This window comes from Doryrhamphus excisus, linkage group LG21 (assembly GCF_037039965.1).
Source record: "Doryrhamphus excisus strain RoL-2023G ecotype Guam linkage group LG21, RoL_Dexc_Guam_v1.1, whole genome shotgun sequence".
NCBI classification, from domain to species: domain Eukaryota; kingdom Metazoa; phylum Chordata; class Actinopteri; order Syngnathiformes; family Syngnathidae; genus Doryrhamphus; species Doryrhamphus excisus.
Genome location: NC_136377.1, coordinates 1,280,783 through 1,298,833, shown reverse-complemented (window position 1 = coordinate 1,298,833; position 18,051 = coordinate 1,280,783). Strand labels below are relative to the sequence as shown.

At 40.2% G+C, this 18,051-nt stretch overlaps 1 protein-coding gene across 1 annotated transcript; it reads left to right on the top strand.

Annotated features, from left to right (window-relative positions):
- The first annotated feature begins 3,386 nt into the window (after positions 1 to 3,386).
- Positions 3,387 to 15,997, top strand: LOC131138823 (enkurin-like). Its single transcript, XM_078787768.1, has 7 exons — positions 3,387 to 3,552; positions 12,069 to 12,202; positions 12,287 to 12,446; positions 13,616 to 13,704; positions 13,778 to 13,998; positions 14,068 to 14,211; positions 15,470 to 15,997. The coding sequence occupies exons 3-7, from the start codon at positions 12,370 to 12,372 to the stop codon at positions 15,629 to 15,631; spliced, it is 693 nt and encodes a 230-aa protein (XP_078643894.1). The 5' UTR covers positions 3,387 to 3,552; positions 12,069 to 12,202; positions 12,287 to 12,369; the 3' UTR covers positions 15,632 to 15,997.
- The last annotated feature ends 2,054 nt before the right edge of the window (positions 15,998 to 18,051 follow it).

The following is an 18,051-nucleotide window of genomic DNA, read 5'->3' as shown; positions in this document are numbered from 1 at the left end:
AAATACAAATTAATTTGTTCATTTGTTTCACTTGTTTCATTTGTTTTTTGATTTGCTTATTTATTTTTCCATCTTATTATGTGTCAAAAAATAAAAATTAACATTAAACATTTATTTAATAATAAATAAAAATAAATTTATAGTAATTTATTATAATTTAATGTTTTATCAGAGCTTTTGCAAAGAACCAAAGCACTGAAAAAGTGGAGGGTATAGCAGAAGCATTGAAGACTATTATATATATATATTTATTAATATTTAACATAATTAATATTTATTAATACTTTGGAAATTGTTTACAAATAATTGAGCGATTAATCAATTATTACAAATAATCTTCAGTTGCAGCCCCACAGGGGAGTATCGGTTCCCAGCCAGTTTTATCCAGAGTACAAACCAATATAATAATGACTTTCTGATATGGCTAAATCATAATTAATATGTTTGCGTTGTTGAATGGACGCCTCGCTCACCGTGTCGCTCACTTATCTCGCTAGACGTTTTGACTCGACTCGTCTGATCCGATTGTGTGTGCGTGGACGGTACATCTGGTGCCGCGTTCAAGGTGAAGATGAACAATGAGAAGCATTTCGGTCTTGTCAGATAAAAGCACGACCGTCTGGCGGAGTTTATCTAACTGAGGGGGGGGTTGGGTGAGAGAAGGTCCGGTTCAGCGAACACAAACAACATTGTGTCATATCTCGGGTCAAATGTTCTCTCTATTAATACTGTTTGTCCGACATACAAAAGGCAAACAAGAGGTCAGCTTTTTTTTTTTTTAGTTGACTGGATATGATTTAGTTATCGTCTTCCTGCGTTATCCAAAAGAAAGGTTCGTGAATGCTCTCAGCCTGGGACCCAAGGAAAAGGCACATCATTTCATATCAAAAGGGGCATTTATGAAGGGATTTTAATAAGGAAAGGAGGAGCAAGGAACAAAACAACAAATACGTATAGTTTTGGAAAATTAGCTTGTTGTTATTGCAATAAAATCAAAATCTTATGAATAAAGCCCTAACTATGAGAAGAATATTTTCATGAAAAAAGCTGAAATCGTTCTGAAAAAATTCTGAGAATAAATTCCAAATATTAAGAGAAAAATCTATTCTTAGAAGTCAAATATTAAGAAGAAAAAAAGCTGGTAATGGTTTCATTTCTTTTATTCTTTTAATCACAAAAAAACGCTTTTATTTGATGGGTCGACATCTTCAGAGAAAAAAGTCCTAAACAAAAGAACACCTTATTTTTAAAAAAATCATAAAGTTATGGCCGGCAAGGAACAAAACAACAAATATAGTTTTGGAAAAAAAAAACAAAAAAACAAAATATTATAAAAAAAAGTCCTAACTATGAGAAGAACATTTACATGAAAAACACTAAAATCATAAAAAAATTATATAAGAATAAATTCAAAATATTAAGAGAAAAATATATTCTTACAGGAAAAAAGCTGCAATTTTGCAAAAATAAATGAAATTATTAGTTTTGTTCTTTAAGTCATAATTTGAAAAACAGAACAAAGTTGTCATTTTTGGTAAATTAGGTCGGGAGAAAAACACTATAATATTATGGGGATGAAATTAAAATATTATAGGAACATTACAAAGCTGAGATGCAGATTTTTCTTCTTAACATATTTTATGTGAACGTGGCCCCCGCATCCTTTCATCCTGTGTGGCCCTCACTGGAAAAAGCTTGATATACACCAACTAAAATATTACATTTTTAATAATAATAATACATTTTATTTGTATAGCACTTTTCAGAGTACTCAAAGACGCTTTAGAGTGAAGAAAAAAGAAATAAAAAATAGTTGAGTAAAAAAGTACAACACTCATTCAGAGAATGGAATGGTTCACTAGCAGTCTGGTACGGGGGGGGGGGTAAATAATTGATATAGTGGTACGACGGCGCTGTTTTACTGCTTTTTTTCCTCAACCAAAAATGCTTTTCTTTCAAAAATATTCCACACTGTAAAAAGTTGAAGCGCTCCTGATGTAACGGACGGGCAGGGCGCCAGCAGGGATGGCCGCCATTTGATTTAAAAATAGTGTGAACCTCACCTAGAGACTTTCCCAGAGAGTCCTCAGGTGACTCATCCTATAAGTGATTTTTGTGATGTGATGTTGTAAAGCGGAGGAATGCCTGTCTGAAAACACAGGAAAGCTTGCAAGGCATTGCCTTATTTAAACCTACCAAAAGGAAAAGCTCGAGACGTCGTGTCCACCCTGGGACAATAGCAAACAAACCTGCGTCACGTCATGGCACAGCCATTCATAGCAGGCTGGTATTTGGAGGATAAAGGTCGAGTCCGTTAAATACAGGTCATCCGCGAGGTGAAACTTTCTTTGCAAAGGCCCCGCAACCCGCTTCAACTCGGAGCGCAAGCCCCGGGCCCGCAGAGCGCTGGCACCACAACTCTGGCTCCGCTGATATGATCAAACCACTGATTAAGTCCCTCGTAGGGTGTCGCTCGCTCAGGCAATGAACAAGGAAAAGACCTGAACTGGGGCCAGCAACAACAAATGAGTAGCTTGCCATAACGGAAGCCCTATCTGCATCATATGTGGAAGATAGCATCAGTATTATTAAATATACAGACATCTTGACAAGTCATCTGTGGCTTTACTTTTCGTGTCATCTACCATTCAAACGCTTCTATGAATGGTCGGGACTCTCACCGCAACACCCACGGCTAGACATGGAATATTCACCCCAAAATATATATAGAAAGATATTAAATATTCATCTTCTAGGTCCAGTTGATAAATGGCAAGAATTTACGTTTAGCATGCAGACCTCACAGCTAGGAGACCAGGGTTCAATTCTACCCTCGGCCATCTCTGTGTGGAGTTTGCATGTTCTCCCCGTGCATGCGTGGGTTTTCTCCGGGTACTCCGGTTTCCTCCCACATTCCAAAAACATGCTAGGTTAATTGGCCACTCCAAATTGTCCATAGGTATGAATGTGAGTGTGAATGGTTGTTTGTCTATATGTGCCCTGTGATTGGCTGGCCACCAGTCCAGGGTGTACCCCGCCTCTCGCCCAAAGACGGCTGGGACGGCTCCAGCACCCCCCGCGACCCTCGTGAGGAAAAAGCGGTAATGAATGAATGAATGAATGGTTGGGCCTTGAGGACCTTGAAAATGCAAGAAGAAGAAATTTGATGGACACAAAAAAATGTTGAGTAAGCAATTTATTGCAAGTATTAAAATCAAATAGGCTGTTCATGAGCTGGGCAGAAGCCACAATCCTGTCATAAACGTGAATATTCTGTCTTCTATCAGGTATTCACACGATGGCAAAGGCAAAAGAACTTCCTCTTTGAACGCAGTGGGAGTGTTCAAAGCCTGCTGAGGCGGGACGCAGTAAGACAGTCATTTCAACCTCTAAGATCCTAAAGGTTATGGCACACAAAAGTGGCAGACCCAAGACACGGCACCAGACCCAAGATACGTCACCAGCCCGGACCGGGGGACCCGATTGGCTGGCTGTCAAGACCATCCTCGGCTCAGATGAAGGCTGTTACTGCCGCCCAAAGCCATTTCTGAGGTAACCAACAAGAATGGTGCATCCCGTTTTCTTTCTGTTTTAGGGTTGTTGTTTTTTTTTGGGGGGGGGGGGGGGGGTGCTATGGCATGGGTGTCCAAACATTTTCCAGCAAGGGCCACATACTGAAAAATGTAAGGTCTTTTTGGAATATACTTTATGACTTTACAAAAATATTTTGACTTTATTCCCATTATAATGTATTATATTAATATAATAATATCATATAAATATATATTATATTTTTATATTATATTTATATATATTATATTATATAAGTATTATATTATATATATATATATAATAAATAAAAAATTATAAAATAATATAATTTAATATAATATAATAATATATTATTATTATATTATGTTATTATATATTATATATATTATTTTTGGGGGGCATTGGTGTCCAAACATTTTCCAGCAAGGGCCACATACTGAAAAATGTAAGGCCTTTTTGGAATATACTTTGACTTGACAAAAATATTTTGACTTTATTCCCATTATAATGTATTATATTAATATAATATCATATAAAAATATATATTGATATATAGAATATTTTTAATATATTTATATAAATAACACAAGTATTATATATTTTATATATATATATATATAATACATACAAATAAAATAATCTAATTTAATATAATATATATGATATATTAATATATAATATTATATTATTATATAATATATATTATTTATATAATGTAATAATATTAAAACTTTTCCAAAAATTGCATCTTTATTTTTGGTTCATTTTTTCTTTATTATTTATTTCCATCTGCTACCAAAATGACATAATTTTGCTCATATTAACCTCTGAGACACCCCTCAAATATGATCTTAAATGTTTGATCAGCTGATGATTTCACTTTATTTGCAATAAATTACATAAATTTATCACATACATTTCATCAGCTTTCTCCTTGTCCCACGAGGTGAGATCTTTCCTGGAGCTCCAGAGTGAAGGCGACTGACTCGTGTAAGCGGTCTAGCTCTCTCCATAAGCTAATGCGCAATTCTGAAAAAAATCAGTGTTCTGGTTCCTTATAGTCTGGTTTGTGATGTTCATTTGTACTTTGGTGGTTCCTTGCCCCAAAAGGGCACATTGTCCTGGAAAAGCCAGCGGGATCTTGGAACTTGGATCTTTTTAGGGTAGTTGTATCGGACATATCCTGTCATCTGAGGGAAGAGACCTTAAGTCTGTGACTGGTACTCTTTCCCAGCCAAAGAATGCGTGTTTGTATGTGTGTCTAAGCAGCAGCACAATGAGAAAAGATCCTGTAGACATCCTCTGTGTTTGTGCCGCTTACGAACTTTCTCCCGCAATGCCGCCTCCGACTCTGCCTGCCTGCCTGCCTGCTCACTCAGGAGCAGGAAGAGGAAGCTCCGTGTTCGATTGTGTGCAGCAGTCACTGATCACAACTCCTCCCAATTACCGCTCCTGACGCAACGTCATGGGACAATTTGAATAGGTCGGACGAGGATGGGGAAACGTGTCCTTAAAAACAATACAACCTTAAGGACTTTCATGTCTGGTTTTGTCCCTGGATCGTAATTGGGTCATGTTTGGGAATGTGTCCAGGGAGGAGATGTGTTGGCCTGCTTCTGACGACATCAAGAGCGGGAACGCCGCTTTATTTTGTCAGCTGAAGATCCCAAAGCGCCGCTCCGCTCCGGAGAGCGCTAACGCACACCAGGAGAACGGACCTCCTATCAACGCTGGGAACAGATTGTATCCCCCGATAAACAGAACATTCCGTATGTGGCAGGTTTTTTGGGAATGAACCACACAACCTCATTTCTTGTCGCATCTGTCTGCTCTATTACAGACGTTGGCTGATGTCTGAATTTTGGTTACGTGAAAGCGTCTCAATGGGTTCCTCGTGAAAAAGGGTCGCAGATCAATGCTGTATCTTCTGTTACGACCATGTAGGTCCACTGTCGGAGCTTGGTCCGCATTGCCGATAATAAGTCGGACCGGTTATCGGTGAGGTTGGATTCAGCCAGGTTCTGCCCTTTGGTCTTGGATTTTGTTCAAGTTCCAGGCACGGCCAGGGTGTTGAGGGGGATCTGGTTTGGTGGCCAAGCCAGGGTGTACCCTCGCTCTGTAGCAGGAAGTTACTGCAGAAAATGAATGAATGGATGAAACCAACTCCTTCCCATCTTATCTTATTTAGGCCAACTTTAGGCCGTGCTTCTGCCAGTATTTGCATCTGGGTGTGCTTGTCTTCATCTGCAGTCATCATTGTTGACTGAGAAGTTTAACGCTGATTCACCGTACTTTGCTTCCGGGTTCCATGCTTACCTGACACTGCAAGTCACAAAGTATATTCATCATCATCATCATCATCATCAATACCAAGAGTAGTTATTTATTTAGAAACTCCGGGAAAATTCCTCAGACATGAGAGCCAATAGTAGTTTTTGCTTTTGTTGACTTATTTTGACGAATTGACTATTTTGCTGAAAAAAAAACCCTAACAAAATAAATACTATTACTTTATTTGTTTAACAACAGTGTGTGTATTTACAAAATATATACATAAAATATACACATTAATATGTAACATAACAAAAATCACAAAATTATTACATTAATGAGCTTAAAATAATAAAACAAATTAAGGCAAAAATCACAAAATTATTCAATTAATGACCTTGAAATAAATAAAAAAATTAAGGCAAAAATCACAAAATTATTCAATTAATGAGCTTAAAATAATTAAATAATAAAAAAATTAAGGCAAAAATGACAAAATTATTCAATTAATGAGCTTAGAATAATTAAATAGAAAAATGTTAAGGCAAAAATCACAAATTTATTAAATTAATGAGCTTAAAATAAAACAAATTAAGGCAAAAATCACAAAATTATTAAACTAATGAGCTTAAAATAAATAAAAAAATTAAGGCAAAAATCACAAAATTATTCAATTAATGATCTTAAAATAATTAAAAAAAGGCAAAAATCACAAAATTATTCAATTAATGAGCTTAAAATAATTTTAAAAATTAAGGCAAAAATCACAAAATTATTCAATTAATGAGCTTAAAATAATTAAATTAAAAAGTATTGGCAATACTGGCCCTGTATTTAGTAGGTACCGTTACACACACACACCTGTACTTGACTTTAAAGACCTGACGGTGCGCACTAACTGCTCCCTGATGGTTTTTGTTTTGCAGCTTTAATGACACACGCCTCCTGCGTCGTTCCAAATGTGCAGCGAGCTCCTTTGTCTCGCCCGAGGGCTGCAGCGTCTTCACATACTGTACATGTGAGGTGTATATTTAGAATAGCTGTGCATAGCAAAGGGGGCTCGCGTGGGAGGATGAGACTTACTTTTAACACTGGAAGCACTGACCCATGTTTTACACAAAAACACTCACACACACACAGGACTAGTGAGGTAAACCTTAGATGCTCTATCCCCTCCCTCCCTCCCTGCAGAGGAAACCCCAGCATGCAGACACAACTCTGCGTGATGCTGCATTCATGCATTATTCACCTTGTTAAAACAGATTCTCCCTTTCACTGTACTCCTTTTAACACGGTCTAATGGTGGGCCGGGAGACCAATAGACACGTGGATGTACACTGAGTGCACCGTTGTTGTTCCCCCTCCCCATTTGGAGCATTTTCACGTGTTCTTTTATCTTCTGTTGGATGCAGGTGAGAGCTCGCTCAGCGAAGGAGGGGGAACCCTCTCCTCCTCATCCTCATCCTTCCGGCTCATCAGCATGCGTGCGTTAATTGCCGGCACATATTCATTATTCACCTCCCACGGGCAATGAATTATTCAACGCTCGTATTTTTTCACAGTGAGAGAAGATATGAGGGATGCCGCTCGTCTGAATATTCCTCTCTCCCTCAGGCTGAGATCCACACCCCACCCACCCACCCACTTTCATGCAGCATTTTCACCACGGCACATTGAGAACAAATTGGCAGAAATGATCAGTGTGAATGTTCTCTCTTCGGGGAGTCTGGGCGGGGAGAAAAATGGTTATTTTTATGTTTTTATACAGATTTCCATTGTTATATTGTATCTCCGTGCACTAAAAGTAGGGATGTTCAACACGACATTATCAGACGATGTTGGCATAAAAATGACATATTGCTTCACATCAGTATTGCCTTTTCCGTGAATAATGATATTGGCGTAAGTTCAAGCTTTCCAGCTTGTTTTGTTCTCGCTTTGGAACGTCTTTAGAATGCAAACATGCTATTTGCAAAGACGCTAAAGTGCTACGATATGACTCACGTCACATCGGAAAGAAAAGAAGCCTCGGTTTACGTGCGTTTCAGTTTAAGAACAGATTAATGATGGAAACTGAGGTACAGTCGTCCTTCCTTTTTTGGTTCCAGACCCGACAGTGCTAGGTGAATTTCCGCAAACTACGATTCAATATTAATAAATGGAATTTTTTTGTAGTTGGAGCATAGGAAACGTGTTTATGCTTTTTCTAAATACTTTTTAAAATCATAAATAGAGCTGTGCAGACACAAGATAACACCCCTATAATCGCCTTTACACTCCTATTATTCTTTGTTGACACCACATTGCTATCACACGGGCTATGGGATCACTGAAGACAAAATAAGAAGCCAAAAAATGTTTTCATTAAAAAAAAATGTCCTTCTTTAAAATACCTTTTTTTCTCCTTGTAATATTTTGACTTTATTCTGATAAAATTGCAGCAAATATTTTTCTTTCTGTTGTTTTATATTTCTACATGGATTAAGCACGGATTTTGTCGTTGCGAGCAAACAATGACAATAAACGGTAGTGGAGTCTTTGTAGTCACTTTTATGGCAAATGTTGAGCTGAAATAAGAGGAGAAATCAACCTCAAGCTAGCAGGATGGTATGAAAGGGGAGGAGGGAACCCATGCCTCATTCAAAATTCCCGTTTTTTGCCGTTCATGAGTGGTTTTGTAACGTAACTTTGGATGGGATGCTCATTTTAGGAACCGCCCTCCATCTGCTTGTACACCACCGCTAAGTAATACCACAAATAAATACAACATGCAGATATACAGAGCTGTTGGCACACGGGAAACACTTTCTTATAGACGATCGCTCTGTGCTGCAACATTAATATCCATTGTCAAAAGTGGGATGAAATATAGATCAGTAGCGAAAAAGCAGGCCCTGGATCACAGTGGGAGTTTTTGGCGGTGACATATTGGCACAGTGGGACATCACCAGTGTCTTCCCGTCTGTGTGGTTCATACGCCCACGCAATCAGACTGTAGAGCGATGCTACTAATCGCTGTTGCACCTCACCATAGCGACACCCGTCCAGAGTCCGACACTCTTTTATAAATCCGAATGCAACACGCCGTATATGTACCGTATCTTCTACTCACAAACATCACGTTTGTTCAGCCACGGAGCGACGCGAGATGCATTCAGGGACACTCCCAAACATCATAGCAACATATTTATTATGTGTACTAAATAAAAAGAAAGAGAAACTAACATAACTCGTACTATGGAAGTACAATCTGCTGCATTTAAGTACGCTCAGAAATCCCAGAAACACTCAAAACCCGTTTTCCTCATTTCCCGTCTCCAATCGAACATATATGAATATTTGTTTACGTCACATTTCTCAACTCTTATTCTGAAGGGACTTGAGATGGATGCCTGCTAGGGAGCTAACCAGTGACATTCAAATGTATTTCTAGTAAGCTAAAAACTTACCACTTCCACACTGAATAGGAGAACTTTTCACTCTGACTTCCTGCGGTGTTAAGGTAATGACATGTAAGGTAATGTCTCGATGTTTTGTGTAGTTATTGCCACATTGTGGCCAGAATACTACTCGTATTTGTAGTATACGTATGTTTGACTAATAATAGACTACAGTCTAATATTGCAGTATTAGGAGGACGATTGCGTTTCTGTCATAAAGCCTCTTTGTCCTGTTAGATGACAAAGTGCTTCCTGCATTCCTAGCCTAGTGACACATTTACATATCCGTATTTTATTAATGTTCAACTCACTGCCTAATCTAATCCCGGCTAATATTAGACACCTCATTAGCTTGTCTGCCAACAGGATGAGCTCAATTACGCATTATTTTAAGAAACAGAGAATGTGAGGTGCTGGTTGGCTCCTATAGCTGCTTTTTCAACCGAGCCTCATAGTTTGGTCATTTACATAATCACAGAAAGAACCTCACCCCCAAAACCTCTTGAGAGATAAATGTGAATGTTTTTACCACTAATCACTGTCCAGACATACAGTAACAGCTAGCATAGCTGTGGCCGTCTCCCCTTTTTTGGCCCCCCTTCCTCCTCACTTATCAATTATGCATCGACAAACACCCAGAGTGCTTTTTGGTTGGCCTTGACCAAAAGAAAGTATCAAGTTTAACTGCAACAAAGTCGCTCCTAAAAGATGAAAACCAGTTCAAATGAAAGTGACGTGTTGTTTTTCCCGCAGAACCCCACAAAAGTCGCAATTTTAGGTTTTGGCCTTCTTTGATTGGAGTTTTTGTCCATTTTCTCCTGCTTTTGGTGGTATGAAGCATATTTAAAATCTGCCGGTTCTTTGTCATTGTTTCTTGAGTGGGATGAGACTGGTTGTCCATGATGGAAAGGAGCCTCCTAGGTGTCCTTTGCTTTGCCACAGATGTCAGGCTGTCAGGCTCAGTGCCAACGAAGGGCGGTGATAGTAATCTGCCACTGAAACTGCTTTTCTGTTAGGCAATGACGCTGGTTGTCCATGATGGAAAGGAGCCTCCTCTGTGTCCTTTGCTTTGCCCCAGATGTCAGGCTCAGTGCCAACAAAGGGCGGTGATAGTAATCTGCCACTGAAACTGCTTTTCTATTTGGCGATGATGCGGGTTGTCCATGATTGAAAGGCGTCTTCTAGGTGTCCCTTGCTTTGCCACAGATGTAAGGCTGTCCAGCTCAGTGCCAACGAAGGGCGGTGATAGTAATCTGCCACTGAAACTGCTTTTCTGTTCGGCGATGATGCTCGTTGTCCATGATGGAAAGGAGTCTCCTAGGTGTCCTTTGCCTTTGCCACAGATGTCAGGCTGTCCAGCTCAGTGCCAACAAAGGGCGGTGATAGTAATCTGCCACTGAAACTGCTCTTCTGTTGGGAGATGATGCAAGTTGTCCATGATGGAAAGGAGCCTCCTCTTCTTGAAGCTGCTCCCCCAGCACACTATTCCATACATTAGCCTATTATTAGTATAAAGAGTTTTTATTGCATCTTAAATAATCATCATAAATGTTCTTTTTGTAATATTATGACAATATTTTGACATTATTTATCAATTCTTACCGATTAAGGGTGAATGATGATATGACATTTTTCACCGTGTTTCAATCTGCAATGGTGATTTCTTAATGATGTCATCTTCACCAAGTATATGTTGAACTCCGAGAGCTGTAATTAAAAATACCTCCGTTATTTTATTTTGGGACATTAATTGGTGGGAAAAGGACTTGGCTGTCTTTTCGCACAGGAAATTAAAAGTGAACCGACCATTAACCTTGCATTAATTCCAGCTGGAGGACAGCACTGTTGGATTGTTTGGATGAGACTGTCCCTGTGTGATGCACAAATGTAACTTGGTGGTGATTTAGAAGCACTATAAATTGAACTCCACTGTCTAAAGGCAGACATACTAACTGGAACTTGAATAAATGTCGGGGTCAGCGAGTTTGATTATGTTGGGAAAGCCTGTTCCCAATATCCGTGCATAGCATTCCAGGTCACGTTATAAAGCAATTAGGTTGATTCAGTGGGAAAACACGCTCTTGAAGGAGGAAGTAGCAAATAAAATGTCTGACATCAATCTGAAAATAAAGTAAGCAGAAGCTCCGAAAGTAAATGTTGTATCGCTCCAAGATTAGGAAGCAAACACTTGGAAAATGTTGGTATAATCACATTCAAGAAGTTTGTAAACATCTGTTTACATCACACAATGAAACTGATACTTTTTGGAGGGGAGTGACATGAAATAAAAGAAAATGTAATAAGAGCAAAATGGGTCTGATTTTAATGAACAGTTAGATAAGATTTGAAACAATTCAGGAGCCCTGACCAAGAACTGGGTACCACCAAACGCAACGCCTTTAGTGAGGGCTGCATGACCTTGGTCTTTCACACCATCTAGTGTCGAAATAGCGTCATTGCAACAGATTGATCCTTCGCGGGGTAAAAAAATCTCCACTTAGAGCAGCCACATTAAAAACAGTATTGTGCGAATATCCAAACTTTCTACTTGCGTGACAAATTTAATGTCAATTTTAATATATATGCAATATATATTTCTTCTATAATTCTTCACTCTCGGGCTGGATCCAACCCGGCATTGCTGCGTTGCTGCCCTCTACCGCCCATTTCCTGAATCACAGCTTGGAAACCCACACAATACAGCACCCCATTCAAATTCAATGTTGTTCCCGAACAAATATTAATATTACAATATTCATCAATGTTGTGTTTATATGATAAATGAGTATTTTTTTGCCAACACAGACAATTTAACTACGTGACTTTGTTGCGCGATCAGCTGGAGTGACGTCATTACCAACTCAGACATGAATTGTCACCTTGGAACGGGACCACGTCACGTGATTGGCTACTGGGAGATTTGAACGTATACAGAGCAGGTCGCTTTCATACACAGACATATGACCATGCGTCGTCAATGGGACTCCCCGCATTGTTATTTGAAGCTTTTTTTTCTCCCCAAGCGTTCATCGCTTGACGAGATTTGGATCGGAACCGAGGAGCTCCTTCGATCGCTTGCTAACTGGAGTCGGGTCATGTCGGTGAGATGTCCTCGAAGATGTACCCCGAGGAGACCGTTCCCAATTTCATTCGAAAGAGTGTTGTCATCGAGAGGCCTCAAAGGTAAAACACGCTCATTTGTCCAGCTTAGCTCCTCGTTATTGGGTCTTTGGTTCTTTAACGTTTGCTAGCCAAAGTAGCCATTTTAAGTACAGTGTGCAGTGTTTGTGCTGCACGTGCGTGAGCTAATCATTTTCGGTTAATTACTGGCTATTTTTCCCTAAAATAACCACATTAGTAACGGAATTACTCATTTTATCAGCGTAATTAGTTACCAGTGACTGTTTTTGAACAACTTGGAAATATGTAAAAGAATTTCGATGTAGCGTTGTAGTGTGAGAGGTGTTTAGTAAGATGAGGGCTGAGCTCGTGACTTGCAGTTCCTCTAACGTGAATGTATTCAAGGGAAGGAGACATCTAGATTAGTTAGTCCAGTGTTTTTTAACCTTTTTTGAGCCACGGCATGTTTTTTTTACATTGGAAAAACATCACTAAGTCTATAGACGGAACGAGCTAGGTGTTGCTACCATATTACATTGCTCTGCCAGTCTTTACACCACGGATACTCGACAGTAGCCATGTTTACATGAGGAGTTTTTCTCTTTTCGAATGACTTTTCCGGAAACAATGGTATCCATGGAAAGGAATATTCCAATCTCTTGTCTACATGCGTCGCTATAATCCAACAGAATAGTCAATGGGGCATGCCCAGTAAAACGTAAACATCAACATCACGTGATACCGACTTCCATGTGTTTTTCTTTCACTTGTTGGAATAACTCCGTATTGCCAGTTTTTCGTTTGTTCAGTCTTGAAATTTAGTTTGAATCAAAAACAAACTTTCCGTATCAGTCCGGTGCCGATTGCTGGCCTCCATTTTTAAAACTGTTGAACATCTGGATCTGCGTGTTACGTCATATCTGAGCATGCGATATGATAAATTTAACCAGGACAGGATCAAATTCAGTCTTGCTAATATTTTATAATTCAACTCGGCACATTACAATGTTTTAGTTTGTTATTTAAATAAAGTAGATTTCAACACCGGCCTAGTCTACCGGCCTAGTCTACCGGCCTAGTCTACCATGAAACCGCGTTTATTTATTAATTCATGGAAAATCAAGTCATGATATTGCGAGGGACAAAAGTATCCGGTTTCAGGAATTCCGTGCCTTGCTCCAAATTGTGTGCCCTTCATGGACCTTGTGCATCGTCATTGTGCCGACCTTCAGGTATGGCTCCAACGCTCTGGTGATGAAGACGACGGGGCCGACGGTGGTCGAAGTGCCCAATTCAGCCAAAGAGCCCAAGCTACCCGAGAGTGAGCCCAAGCCGGCGCCGAGCACTTCTTGTCCAGCACTTCCTGTCGCGTTCACTGTCGCCTTGTTCCGCAGTCAAACAGCACGTGAGGAACGTTTACTGCACCTGCGCCAACAAGAAACCCATGATCTCGGCGGGGGCTTTTCTGCTGCCCGCCGGCCTCCCCGCCAAGAAGATGTTTTCAGCCGTCCCGAAGGTGTCCAAACCGCCGCTGTGTATTGTTGACACCAACAAGGGACACAAGGAGTATCCTAATAAATTCTCGGGACTGGTCCCCGTGTATGTGAAGAAAAAGGTATTCACTTCAGAACAACGTTTAGATCCAGACGGCGTGGAACTACAAACGGTTTTTGACCCACTGCAGGATTACGGCGAGATACCCGCTTATCTGCTGCGGCGCAAAGGAAAGCTGCCGAAGGAGGCCGGCAATGACAAGAAACTGGAGGAGTCGGAGATCGAAATACAAATAGAAAACCTCACAGACGAGGAGTGTCGTGAAATCATTGAGGTAAGACTCAATTCATTTTTCAAAAGACAGTCGGCCATTTTGACTGGTCTTTTGTTCAATGGCGATATAAACACGGTACCTATCAAAAGACACATTAGACTCCCTTCTGTCGTCACTTTGTTTCTACCGCTTTCCCTTCGGTAAACAGCAGAAGAACACAGGTACGTTTCAGGAAAGTATCAGTTCCCGACTACCAGCTTTGCTTTTGTGACACCTCAAATACCGGAACAAGTACTGTTGCACCGCTAGTGTGAGTCACAATGTGGCAATAATTACACAAAACATCATGACATTACCTTACATGTCGTTACCTTAACACTGCAGGAAGTCAGAGCGAGAAGTTCTCCTAAGTTTTTGGCTTAGGTTTAATAGAAATACATTTGGTCACTGGTTAGCTCCCTAGCTAGCATCCATCTCAAGTCCCTTCAGAATAAGAGATTTCAATCTTGCGGAATGCTTCCGGTGACCGCATCGGATTCCGAGGCTAATGAGTTAGCTTAGTGTGTCCCTGGAGTGATCACGGGTATTACAGTTGAGCAATGTGGTGTAAACAAAGAATAACAGGGTTTTACATGTGACTATAGGGGTGTTACCTGCCCTCTCTACAGGACTCTAGTACGCCTAGGGGTCTCAAACTTAATTTACCTGGGGGCCACTGGAGCTAGGGTCTGGGCAAGGCTGGGCCACATCAGGTTTTCCCAAAAAAAACAAAATAAACGCATTTATTAAAAACAGAAAAATATCCAAACTTTTTCAGTGCTTTGGTTCCGATTTTCTACAATAAAAGCTCTGGTAAAACATTTCACTGTTCTCAAATATCTTAATTAAAATATCTTTCCTTTAAACTTAAATAGCCAAAAACTTACCACTTCCACACGGATAGGGAGGATAACTATTAACAGTCATTTAACCTTTAACATGAACATGAATCAAACGTAATAATTTTTTCTGGGTACATGATACCATACAGCATCCATATCAAACTAACATTAAACTTTCATATCAAGGCGGGGGCCTCAAACTAGTGTCCTGCGGGCCACATTTGGCCCGCGGGCCGCGGGTTTGAGACGGCTGGCCTACATTGTGGAAATTCATTTATTGCGTCCGGGTCTGGAATGAAGGAGGGATGACTGAAGTTCATGAAACTACCACAAACGTAGCAAAGCCACCCTTGGAACTGTTGGAACTCTAAAATGAAGAATGCACCATCATTATTTTCATGATATAATTATAATCATGATTTTTCTCCCCCAACAAGGACCTGAAAAAGAAGTGCACCAGGCTGAACCTGACCTACCAGCGCCTCCCGTTTGTCATCGACACCCCGTCGATGAAGATGCGCAAGACGCGACTGGAGGCCGATTTGCAGCAGCTGGAGAACGACCTCAAACTCCTTGAAACGTTGGTGTCCAACAAGTAGCAAGATGTGCCGGCGGGGGCTCGCGTCTCCAAAACGGGCACATCAAAAGTCGCTCACGGGCGGGTCATCATCCTCCCCCGCTGGGATCCCGTGTCAACATGATGAACGCCTGATGTTACGAAACACATTGTTTGATATGACGTCACCTCACTTCAAATGTGCACCTTGACTTTGTAGCTGGACCTATGAACCATCCACATCTGGTTTGACGGATCTGACGTCCTAGGATATGACGCAGAGATCTTTGCAGGGATTTCTAGTCTACGGATATTTTCAAATGGTTAGTCGCAGGTAAAATGGACATTCCATGACTGTAATTGTTACATTATTGAGGTATCGTGATGATAAAAGGAATCTTGGAGAACATTTGGTCTTTCCTTGACAGAAACGTCTTCGATATGAAGTGTAATTACATCCTGTAAAATGATTTGCAGTGGAGGTGGAGGTCATTATTGATGAGAATCCAGTAACAATCATGACCTTTTGTGTCCTCCACCATCACACAGGAGTTAAATATCAAAATCATCCTGTGTCCAATCATGACTGTTATCGCTGACATATACAGTATTTCAGTTAGGCCAATGGTAGGCCCCCGTATGATCATATGCCTCACAACAAAATAAAAAATTAAAGTTTACCTGCAGGCCCCCCCTCCCCCGGTAGGCTAACCCATCTCAAATGAGAGCCTTTTTACAGAAAACAGTCTGTACCCCGCCTCTTGCCCAAAGTCAGCTGGGATAGGCTCCAGCATACCCTCACCACCCAAAACAAAAAGACATTTTTTGAGGACCAACTTTAAACAGTACAGAGACGAAATGCTGCATTCTCAGCATAATTATTATTCCATTATTATTATTCCTATTTTTTGCTATTAGTATGTATGATGCCTGCACCACTTTCTTGTTGTCACTTCTGGTGACACACGTTATTTCAATTGGTTTTCATTGGCTGATATTCTTTTAGTTTATTTTCAAAAAATTCTTAAAAAAAATGTTCATGTTTAGTTTCCAGATGGCAACGCAGCTTACGAGTTTTCAGAGCTTCATTAGACAGCACCTCGGACCACAACAGGCGGACAGGTTGTACGTTGTCCTCTGGCCAAACATAAAACCAAACCATATGGACTCACTGGAATATTCCCGATGACACGTCTTTTTGTTTTCAGAGATTCGTTTTGATTCATTTGGTGTTTTTTCTTTTTCTTTTTACACCCCTAAGCCACCGCTCCAAATATTCCTAAAACAGATCAATAACACTCAATAGGTTATTACTTAGGCCTATAAATATTTTGCAATAAAAATAATTTTAAAATATTTACAAAAATTTATCATTTTGAATGACCTCTCATGGCCCATCTGCAGTACAACCATGGCCCACTAAGGGGCTGCGGCCCACTCTTTGGAAATCACTGCATTATGCTATGTTATTCCTTAACACAGGACTCACACTAAAGCATTCGGCAAGATTGAAATCCCTGTGGTAGGTTCACACTAGGTTCAAGTTGTGGGTTCCTGCAGTCCTCCATGTGACGTAAAGGAACTGCAGTTTTTTATTTTATTTTGCCCATCATTCACAAGAATAAACACATATTTCTTTCCCTTTTGTGTGCATTATAACACAAGAAAACAAGTTAATATGAGCTAGCTTACAATGCTGTCATTGGGACACACTTATTTCGACTATGCCGTATTTTGATTTAAAACACTTCCCAAGACGCATTCATATACGCGTACTTATGCTAGTTTTGTCAACAGCGGCATCGACAACACTTACGACGTCGACTCTCCTCGGCATGGCTGTATCTTCCAGCACAACACGTGCGTTCCAGTCCTCAGGTAAAAAATACCGACAGCAAACAAAGCATCTTGTTGAGTCTTGGTAGCCAAATGAGAGCTAGCTAGCCACTCCTCCATCTGGGAATAACGCTGATATTAGCAATTAGCGAGGTGTCGTGTAAGTCATGTTAGCTGCTACAATAATAATATAACTATCTTGGTTAATATACAAGTCAGGTATTTCCATTTTTTGTGAGGGCTTTAGCATCCTGTGATGTCTGTTGTTAGCTACCTCATTTTAACTCATATTATAATGCACACAAAAGGGGAAAGGAAAAAAATGATGGGCAAAATCCCCCCCCCAAAAAAGTGCAGTTCCCCTTTAAGAGAAATCAAAATAATGTGATATTTTGTTAATATTGTGACATTATATGACACTACCTATAAGCATGTGTTTTATCACCATGATCAACAAGTGAAGGAGCTTCAAGCCAAGGGTATCGGTATGGGCGATACTGACCATGTATTGACTCGCTATGATATCGGTTGCTATGATATCGGCACTAGAGTGTGCAGTATCGCCCCATCCCCGGGTTCTTCCATGCACACCTGAAATAACGGCGTGACGCCGCCGTGCAAGAGAAT

Bases quoted from the DNA above. Each gene is read 5' to 3' on its own strand.
- LOC131138823 (XM_078787768.1), top strand. From the start codon at position 12,370: ATGTCCTCGAAGATGTACCCCGAGGAGACCGTTCCCAATTTCATTCGA. The intron at 13,999-14,067 runs GTATTCACTTCA...GACCCACTGCAG, and splicing joins CCGTGTATGTGAAGAAAAAG to GATTACGGCGAGATACCCGC. The intron at 14,212-15,469 runs GTAAGACTCAAT...TCCCCCAACAAG, and splicing joins AGTGTCGTGAAATCATTGAG to GACCTGAAAAAGAAGTGCAC.